General features: G+C 44.2%; 2 protein-coding genes across 4 annotated transcripts in view; one reads left to right on the top strand and one right to left on the bottom strand.

Annotated features, from left to right (window-relative positions):
* Positions 1 to 8: 8 nt before the first annotated feature.
* On the bottom strand, positions 9 to 10,142 carry LOC129838900 (ATP-binding cassette sub-family C member 9-like). 3 transcript variants are annotated; one of them, XM_055906161.1, is made up of 8 exons: positions 9,630 to 10,142; positions 8,823 to 8,864; positions 7,511 to 7,685; positions 2,303 to 2,444; positions 1,323 to 1,444; positions 943 to 1,109; positions 554 to 689; positions 9 to 370 (listed from the first exon to the last, which is right to left on the bottom strand). In XM_055906161.1, exons 3-8 carry the CDS (start codon positions 7,659 to 7,661, stop codon positions 198 to 200), a joined length of 891 nt encoding a protein of 296 aa, XP_055762136.1. In that variant the 5' UTR covers positions 7,662 to 7,685; positions 8,823 to 8,864; positions 9,630 to 10,142; the 3' UTR covers positions 9 to 197. The 3 variants fall into 3 exon arrangements, with proteins under 3 accessions (XP_055762136.1, XP_055762137.1, XP_055762138.1); XM_055906162.1 differs by lacking the exon at positions 8,823 to 8,864; XM_055906163.1 differs by lacking the exons at positions 8,823 to 8,864; positions 9,630 to 10,142 and having other exon boundaries at positions 2,303 to 2,511; positions 7,511 to 7,677.
* The window catches only part of LOC129838899 (plexin-B2-like), a 70,217-nt gene continuing 68,944 nt past the window's right edge, over positions 8,927 to 10,199 (top strand). Inside the window, exon 1 of the mRNA XM_055906155.1 lies at positions 8,927 to 9,034. Within this exon, the coding sequence (XP_055762130.1) occupies positions 9,025 to 9,034 (10 nt within the window). The 5' untranslated portion in view covers positions 8,927 to 9,024. The remainder of the gene's footprint in view (positions 9,035 to 10,199) is intronic.

The raw sequence follows: 10,199 nt of genomic DNA, 5'->3' as shown, positions 1-10,199 counted from the left end.
TGCACTGGGGATCCATTGAATGGTATGTCACTGCACTGGGGATCCATTGAATGGTATGTCACTGCACTGGGGATCCATTGAATGGTATGTCACTGCACTGGGGATCCATTGAATGGTATGTCACTGCACTGGGGATCCATTGAATGGTATGTCACTGCACTGGGGATCCATTGAATGGTATGTCACTGCACTGGGGATCAATTGAATGGTATGTCACTGTCAGAAGTAGAATATGAAACTCTGTCGCTCCCTCCTCCACTCACCCTCTGATCCTCGTAGGCGTCTTTGAGCTTCAGGTAGTTGGTGAGGGCTCTCATGGCGATGGGGAGCTTGCCTATCTTCTTCAGCTCAATGGGTCTTTTATGGGCTCCTGTGATCAAGCCATCAATCCATCAAAATAATTGTACATCAATCAAAGTCCTTTTTTTACATCAGCAGCTGTCACAAAGTACTTTACAGATACCCAGCCTAAACCCCAAAGAGCAATCATTGCAGAAGCTGAAGAACAGTGGCCAGGAAAAACACCTGGAAGGAAGGAACGTAGGAAACTAACCTATAATCAGGGGGTTCATCCACCAGTATGTGGCCTTGGAGAGGAGGTTGACGAAGGGCTGGAGGAACCTCACTCCCAGGTCCTGAAGGTCCTCTGGAGGCTTTACCTTCTGGGGGTTGGCGAAGAACACGTACCTCTGCACGGACACCAGGACACAAAGACAGAGAAAGACACACACACACACCAGGACACAAAGACAGAGAAAGACACACACACACACACCAGGTAAAAAAGTAAAAAGCCAACAGGAGCTGAAATAAAGACCAAGCATCTGCTATCAGATCACATCAGTACACCACATCACATCCTCCTCTTCCTTCTTCTCTTTATATAGAGCCTGTATGACCCCTGACCCAGGAAGCAGTCAGTCCACCAGTACTCTAACTCACCCTGACCCTGATGACGTTGATCTCTACAGCCATGAGGAGTCCGTACAGAACGACCAGCAGGGCTGTGATACAGAACCGCAGGTGCAGCACTCCAACACCGTACTCTGCAAACTTCCACAGCTTGATGGACTTGGTGATGAACGCCAGAACCCAGTAGATAAACAGAGCTGAGGAAGAGGGAGGTTGGTCACTTAGTGCACTACTTTTCCCAGAGATGTATTACAAGTGTACTTTATTATGTACAGCAGAACGGTTCATGTGTAGCTAACTGTGTTTGGGCCATCTGCCAGCCTCTAAACTACTGCACCAAAGGGAGGCTAATTCAGCTCTAATTCAGCATTTGGAGTAATGAATGCACTGGTGGTATCATTTTGACTCACCCAGCAGTAGTTTGGGGAAGTTGGAGGTTTCTATGTTGTGGTAGTACACCACAGATGTAGTGGCTGCTATGAACCCCATAAACGCTGGCATGAAGAGGTGGAGGTGGTTGGTGTCCATCTGTCTGAAAGGATAGAGAGACAGGAGATTGCATCAATATTCAAAGAAACAAAGTCACTTTGCAACGTATCTCTGGTTTATAGGTTGACATTGTATTCAGTCTCATACAGTTAACCCAGTGGCATTCAAACTTTTTCACCAGGATTTCTGGGGACCCCATTTTTTGCAATAATTTATCACAACCCCAAATCTAATGACACTGAAAATCAGTACATTTCCATTTTTACATCAACAAATAACCTTCTTTTCAAATGAAAAGAAACCAATAAATACATTTACTCAATACAATTATATTTTTCAAATGATCCTTCTCAAAAACATTTGTATATTGTACCATACAATAATCGGTACTCTTAATTTTTTGCCCCTCCCCCCCAAAAATGTAAATATATTTGTATCAAATGTTGGGCGACACTGAAACTGTTCATGGAAGGAAGCTGCTAGCTTCAGCCACTAAATCAGCACGTGGTGCATTCAACAGGTTTAGATGCAGGGTTTGTGATGCATCAGACGATGGCTCCGATCATAGCTTTGTGTTACTGCAGCATTTTGGAGGATCTTATTGGTTGCAGTCTGGGTAAACGGGAGAGTGGGGTTATTTTGAGGGACAGTGGTTTCATTTTTCTATAAACATTGGTCTGGAGGGAAGCAAGGAAATTCAATAGTTCACTGCACCAGAAACTTGGGAGCCATTCATTTTAGGATACAACAATGACAGAGAGGAATAGCACTTCTTCTGTAATCTCAGCAATGCAGAACAAAATCTCATGTGAACACTGGCTTCTGACCAGCTACTAATGTTTCGTTTTCCACAGTAGACTACCTCTTTGGTAACAGGAAGTAGTTTCAGGGGGGTTCTTACTTGTTGGAGACGATTCCCTCAGCGATCTCACAGACGTGGACAAACAGCAGAGTGAAGGTGAGGATCCAGCGCAGGTTGTGTCCAGGGAAGTGGAGCCAGGTGTTATGGTGGATCTGAACCTTAGAGCTCTGACTGCCCCAGCCTAGAGGGAGGGAAGTGGAGCCAGGTGTTATGGTGGATCTGAACCTTAGAGCTCTGACTGCCCCAGCCTAGGAGAACACACACACTCAGATAAGCAGGAACATAAGCACACACGCGTAAGAACGCATGCACGGACATGCAAACACACAGTGTTGGGCAGTAACGTAATCCACAAGTAATCCAAGTAATGACGTTACTCATTTTGAGTAATCCAAAGGATTACATTAATGATAACTGTATTTGTCATGTAATCTGTGATCAGTAACAGATGACGTCAACAGGGAAACACAGCAGTTCATTCTAAAGCACTCTGCATTATTAAGGTGTTCCTGACAAACGATGAAAGTCATGGATGTTCTGGGTGACTCTTGGATAATGCAGGCAACTTTGGCAAGTGCCCTCAATGGTCAACTGTTTGTATTCCTTTAAGTCTAATGATCAACGTTAACTGTTTGTACATCTTTAAATATAATGGTCAAAGCAAACACTCAGAACATACAGTAACAGAGAAACAGCGCCTCTTCAACCTCAGGAGGCTGAAGAAATTTGGCTTGTCACCTAAAACACTCACAAACTTTTACAGATGCATAATTGAGAGCATCCTGTCGGGCTGTATCACCGCCTGGTACGGCAACTGCTCCGCACACAACCGTAAGGCTCTCCAGAGGGTAGTGAGGTCTGCACAACGCATCACCGGGGGCAAACTACCTGCCCTCCAGGACACCTACACCCCCCGATGTCACAGGAAGGCCAAAAAGATCATCAAGGACAACAACCACTCGAGCCACTGCCTGTTCACCCCGCTAACATCCAGAAGGCGAGGTCAGTACAGGTGCATCAAAGCAGGGACCGAGAAACTGAAAAACAGCTTCTATCTCAAGGCCATCAGACTGTTAAACAGACATCACTAACATTGAGTGACTGCTGCCAACATACTGACTCAAATCTCTAGCCACTTTAATAATAAAAAATTGGATGTAATAAATGTATCACTAGTCACTTTAAACAATGCCACTTTATATAATGTTTACATACCCTACATTACTCATCTCATATGTATATACTGTACTCTATACCATCTACTGCATCTAGCCTATGCCGTTCGGCTATCGCTCATCCATATATTTATATGTACATATTCTTATTCATTCCTTTACACATGTGTGTATAAGGTAGTTGTTGTTAAATTGTTATGTTACTTGTTAGATATTACTGCACGGTCTGAACTAGAAGCACAAGCATTTCGCTACACTCGCATTAACATCTGCTAACCATGTGTATGTGACCAATACAATTTGATTTGATTTGAAATGAAAAACACACACACAAAGATTTGACCAGGAAGCATCAGTTAATGTTTTCCTCAGGGACTGGGCTGCTAGTCAGAGCCATTCCCATTAAGCAGATGAGCAACAGACACACCCAGTCAGTTTCCCCAGAGTAGGCCTTCTTGAACAACACAACAATAGATTGTTATCAATAAACGTTGCGTTAAGGTGCAGAACGTTGGATTTGTCTGCTGGGGGGCAGGGAGGCCCCCACTCCGCTAAAAACATTGACAACTGCGTGCCATTTTCAAGGATTTGCCAACTAAATGTTACCAACTAAATTTGGTTGTAATAGGATCACCTATTAATTTTAGATTATTCCATGCAAAGAAAATGTGCACATTTAGCTCCATATTATAGTTGCACAGCCAGTAACTGAATGCTTCTCACCATCAGTAAACATAGCTGATGTCATTTCATTTCATACCACCCTGCATACCACTGCTGGCTTGCTTCTGAAGCTAAGCAGGGTTGGTCCTGGTCAGTCCCTGGATGGGAGACCAGATGCTGCTGGAAGTGGTGTTGGAGGGCCAGTAGGAGGCACTCTTTCCTCTGGTCTAAAAAAATATCCCAATGCCCCAGGGCAGTGATTGGGGACACTGACCTGTGTAGGGTGCCGTCTTTCGGATGGGACGTTAAACGGGTGTCCTGACTCTCTGAGGTCATTAAAGATCCCATGGCACTTATCGTAAGAGTAGGGGTGTTAACCCCGGTGTCCTGGCTAAATTCCCAATCTGGCCCTCAAACCATCATGGTCACCTAATAATCCCCAGTTTACAATTGGCTCATTCATCCCCCCTCCTCTCCCCTGTAACTATTCCCCAGGTCGTTGCTGCAAATGAGAATGTGTTCTCAGTCAACTTACCTGGTAAAATAACGGTAAAATAAAATTAAAAATAAATAAATAAAATAAATAGGCTACAGTACGTGAGGGTAGCATATCGATTGGGCATGTAGCTAACTATCTAAGGAAACGACGTGTGTTTTTAGCTTGCGTCATCAGAGAAGGCTTTTGGAAAGAGCTTGAAATCGGCAAGTAGCCTATATTTTGAGTCTAAAATCGTCCTGGTGAAGTTATCTGTCTGACACTCATCGCTACATCTGGCAAGCAAATCAAACAATATTCAGAGATAATTACCTAGCTAATTTATCCACGTAAAGTTAGCTGTTAGCTAGCCAAATTGATGTGATTGGGGAAATTACACGATAAGAGAGTGATGCTGAGAGTCAGATTTTTCACTTTAAAATGTATGTCAAACAAAAAACAATGATTGCCAAGTTGAACAAACCATACCCTTATATGCACAAGGACTACTTTTAACAACTTCCACTGAACATTTTACAAGAACACATTTACACCAGTGCAGATGCAAAGTTTGGTAACAGAATAATGGCTTGTGCTGTCGGTGTCGTCATTCTGTTACCAAGTTTTGCATCTGACCTGTTCTTCAAGAAAATATGTTTTCTCACAGTCCCACAACAATTTAGAGACCACAATCCCACAGTCCCACAGCTCTCCTAATCAGTTAGATAAAGTCTGGGCCAGAGCCAGGAGTCTAACCAGCTGTTCTGTGGTCTGGGGAAAGCTGCTTTATGTTGACCGGTGAAAATGAGACTGACAGCCAGCAGATCAATGAAGAACACATTTTTTTTATTTGACTAGGCAAGTCAGTTAAGAACAAATTCTTATTTTCAATGACGGCCTAGGAACAGTGGGTTAACTGCCTTGTTCAGGGGCAGAACGACAGATTTTTACCTTGTCAGCTCGGGGGAATCGATATAGCAGCTTTTCGGTTACTAGTCCAACGCTCTAACCACCAGGCTACCTGCCACCCCACATACAGACCAGTGCTGAATGTCTGACACAAGATCAATCATAGGGCTTTACACAGAGTTTCCTATCTTCTACACAGGACTGTGAGTCTGTAACAGTGGGATTGATTAAACCCAGTCTGTGGTCAGTAGGCGTTATGCTAGCTTCAAGGCTTTATCTGAACGGTGAGACTGAAAGCTCAGAAAGAATGAAAAGTAGCTTGTATACAGTGCAGCATCTTAATACTGCTTTCTGTTGGTGAAGCATGTGTGGGGGATGACAGTAGCTTGTATACAGTGCAGCATGTTAATACTGCTTTCTGTTGGTGAAGCATGTGTGGGGGATGACAGTAGCTTGAATACAGTGCAGCATCTTAATACTGCTTTCTGTTGGTGAAGCATGTGTGGGGGATGACAGTAGCTTGTATACATTGCAGCATCTTAATACTGCTTTCTGTTGGTGAAGCATGTGTGGGGGATGACAGTAGCTTGAATATAGTGCAGCATCTTAATACTGCTTTCTGTTGGTGAAGCATGTGTGGGGGATGACAGTAGCTTGAATACAGTGCAGCATCTTAATACTGCTTTCTGTTGGTGAAGCATGTGTGGGGGATGACAGTAGCTTGAATACAGTGCAGCATCTTAATACTGCTTTCTGTTGGTGAAGCATGTGTGGGGGATGACAGTAGCTTGAATACAGTGCAGCATCTTAATACTGCTTTCTGTTGGTGAAGCATGTGTGGGGGATGAAAGGACTGTTACCAAAGGCATCATTGAATCATGTTGCTTTGGGATTGTCACGCACACACCCACATTATCACCCACACAAACACAAACACAGACCATCAGAGCTAAAGCAATTCTATCCCTTTCTGACCCATTCTGTCCCCTTCTGAGCCTGTTCTGTCCCCTTCTGAGCCTGTTCTGTCCCCTTCTGAGCCTGTTCTGTCCCCTTCTGAGCCTGTTCTGTCCCCTTCTGAGCCTGTTCTGTCCCCTCCTGAGCCTGTTCTGTCCCCTTCTGAGCCTGTTCTGTCCCCTTCTGAGCCTGTTCTGTCCCCTTCTGAGCCTGTTCTGTCCCCTTCTGAGCCTGTTCTGTCCCCTTCTGATCCTGTTCTGTCCCCTTCTGAGCCTGTTCTGTCCCCTTCTGAGCCTGTTCTGTCCCCTTCTGAGTCTGTTCTGTCCCCTTTTGCGCCTGTTCTGTCCCCTTCTGAGCCTGTTCTGTCCCCTTCTGAGTCTGTTCTGTCCCCTTCTGAGCCTGTTCTGTCCCCTTCTGAGCCTGTTCTGTCCCCTTCTGATCCTGTTCTGTCCCCTTCTGAGCCTGTTCTGTCCCCTTCTGAGCCTGTTCTGTCCCCTTCTGAGCCTGTTCTGTCCCCTTCTGATCCTGTTCTGTCCCCTTCTGATCCTGTTCTGTCCCCTTCTGAGCCTGTTCTGTCCCCTTCTGAGCCTGTTCTGTCCCCTTCTGAGCCTGTTCTGTCCCCTTCTGAGCCTGTTCTGTCCCCTTCTGATCCTGTTCTGTCCCCTTCTGAGCCTGTTCTGTCCCCTTCTGATCCTGTTCTGACCCCTTCTGAGCCTGTTCTGTCCCCTTCTGAGCCTGTTCTGTCCCCTTCTGAGCCTGTTCTGTCCCCTTCTGAGCCTGTTCTGTCCCCTTCTGAGCCTGTTCTGTCCCCTTCTGAGCCTGTTCTGTCCCCTTCTGAGCCTGTTCTGTCCCCTTCTGATCCTGTTCTGTCCCCTTCTGAGCCCGTTCTGTCCCCTTCTGATCCTATTCTGTCCCCTTCTGAGCCCGTTGTGTTCCCTTCTGATCCTATTCTGTCCCTGTTTCTGTTAAACCTTTAGAGATCAGTGTTCTGTGTGATCTCTAGGATTAAAGGTGGTCACACACACACACACACACATCATGAAGGTAAAGGACGTTGCATGGTCCACGTACCAATGAAGAGGATGGGGAAGGTGATGAAGAGCAGGAAGACGTGAGGGACCAGGTTGAGGGCGTCCACGAAGCAGCCATTGTTCAACATCCCCGTATCCACATTGTAGGCATTCTTGGTCACATTGTTGCCACAGAACGACAAGCCAGCCATGCCACCTTATTGGTCCAGAGAAGCCTGGGGGGAGGATCCAAGCCACAAAACTGTCAGTCAAGTCAAGAGCATCAGCTAGTCTAGTGGCTGGACAATGGAGAAGTAAACAATGAAAGTGGTCTAGCCGTAATGCTCTTTTAAAGGTGAATCAGCTTTTAAAAAACACAGGATACATTAGTAAGACTAAAGTGCTTTTCATGATTCAAATAACATTAGCCAACGGATATGGTGCTTTCAATATAGAGACTCTTTATGTAGTGTTGTGGCGTCTCTCTTGTCTGATGTGTGTTTTGTCCTATTTTGTTTAATATATATATATATTTTTTTTTAAATCCCAGCCCCCGTCCCCGCAGGAGGCCTTTTGGTGTGCCGTCATTGTAAATAATAATTTGTTCTTAACTGGCTTGCCTAGTTAAATAAAGGTTAAGTAAAAAATAAACAATGCTTAGAGAGTTTACATGGATCAATAATCATTAAAGGGAGGAATGCACCATACTATTTCCCAAGACATGACTTTCTCTAATGTAATTTGTGTTAATGCCTTTCCTTGACAACAGAGACCTCACTAACCTCTGTTGACATGGTTGACAACACTGACAGTAACAGCAGTGCACTGTTATTCACCTGCCTACACCAATTCTTCAAGGCACAACACTGGCACCACAAGTCAAACTGGAATATCTTACTGCACAAATATACCTCTGCTTTATTCTGTTTTTCAGGACATGAAATGATGGTACACCTTGATAAGGAATGATCTGGTCTGATGATAGAGAAGGTTGCGGTTTAGTCTAGAGAACCATTACTGACATCCAAGAGCTGCTCATCTTATTCCTGACCAATCTAAAAGTCCTGTTGGCTCTCAACATAATGGAGCCAATCACAGGAAATAATTAAAGAAATGTTGCCAAACCATGTTAAAATTCATAGGTTTAATATTTATATAGGGATTTTATACAAACTGCATATTATACAGGTAGTTGTCCAATTGAAGCTGGAAAGTAGTTTCCCGACAGTTATTCTGAAAAGAACTCAACACCTCTCACAAGAAAGTCGTTTTCAGACCTCTCCTATGAGTTATATGACCCTGTAGCTGAACACATGGCACAACATAGCAGACACGGCCACAACAGAATAATAATAGAGATCAATGTGGCTTACCTCAGAGAAGTGTCCTTATTGACGCGGTTTCATTCAGGTCGGCTGGTTTTGGGAGACAGTAACCACACAGCATATATTGGAGGTGGTTATTTTTAGCCTTTTAGCGCGTCGGCTGGCCATACTGCTCTCCGCTATCGGATTTCAAAACTTGACCAAGTCTGGTGAGGCAAGCTTCCCTTGCCGCTAGGTTCCAGCACCAATCATGTGGTGGGGTAAGGTACATGTGTAGGAATGGTAGGCATACTGTATGTAGCAGGCTACAACGCAAGGGTGCGGTTTTATTAAACAGATTCATATTTTTAAGAGGGTTACATTTTATAGGCAAAGGCTTCAGTAAATATTCGCATATTTTTTTATGAACACACAAACTGTATTCTGTGACTGAATATATATATACGCATTGTCCATATAGTTTATACTTGGAATTGACATGTCTCCTACAAGGACATGGGAGGACCTTGGATAGGCAAGTCTACAACTGACCTCTAGGCTACAATTCTATTGTTAGGCGCAATGAACCAGTAGCCTACTGATGTAAACGGCCAGCAGGTACAACGATGAATCAGACCTATATGTGAAGTAAGCACTTGTCATTGATCTTAGGAATGTGCAATTATTGTTGGCAAAAAAAATCGTGTTCTATACTAATCATTGTATCATTTGGAACCGTTTCATATCTCGAGGTGCGCGGTTTACAGATGACAAGGGGTACACAATCATGTGACATGACAATGTGTGAATATTATCACCAGACCGAGTCAAATTAAATAAATATTAGGCTTTCTGAAACCTCTCCGCATTACTTACCCCTATCTACGGCTCCGCTGTGTTCAGTCAGTTTTTTAGACGCGTCCTGTTATGGGATGTCTTGTGTTGTCCGGTCATTGATTTTCTCCTGGTGAGATTTGTGAAATGATCCAATGGAGGACGCTGCCGTTCTGAAGCGAATTCATTCGTTCCATTAGAACTGCGCTCGCATCATCAGTAGCAGCATCGTGTGATTTTTGCGTCCACTCCTACACGGTGGACAGACGTGGCTTTCTGCAGAAATATCACCCAGACAGATGAGTGCATAAAAACAGTATCCCGTTATTTAGGTCACCTAAAAAAAACGGGAGCGATCACTTAACGGTTGTGTTTTATTCCGCCGTTTTACACAAATGATGTAGGCAAACGTTTCTGACAGTTCTGTTCTCGTTAATAAGGTCAAATAAAACGTATATTGGTAATAAATGATGGATGGATCACGTTCCCATTACGTTGACAGACATAAAGCAACCAACAGCAGCAAATATGAATTTAGGTCGTTGCATGTGACAATATGCAGATGTAAGCTACAGTGTGGAATGATGTAATAGCCTACATACACTAGGCTAC

Source organism: Salvelinus fontinalis, chromosome 39 (assembly GCF_029448725.1).
Source record: "Salvelinus fontinalis isolate EN_2023a chromosome 39, ASM2944872v1, whole genome shotgun sequence".
Classification (NCBI taxonomy): domain Eukaryota; kingdom Metazoa; phylum Chordata; class Actinopteri; order Salmoniformes; family Salmonidae; genus Salvelinus; species Salvelinus fontinalis.
This window is presented reverse-complemented; position numbering and strand designations above follow the sequence as displayed.

Excerpts from the sequence above, each read along its gene's own strand:
- LOC129838900 (XM_055906161.1), bottom strand. The coding sequence starts at position 7,661 with ATGGCTGGCTTGTCGTTCTGTGGCAACAATGTGACCAAGAATGCCTAC. Across the intron at positions 2,445-7,510 it reads CTTCCCCATCCTCTTCATTG|GCTGGGGCAGTCAGAGCTCT; the intron begins GTACGTGGACCA and ends CCCTCCCTCTAG. Across the intron at positions 371-553 it reads GATGAACCCCCTGATTATAG|GAGCCCATAAAAGACCCATT; the intron begins GTTAGTTTCCTA and ends GCTTGATCACAG.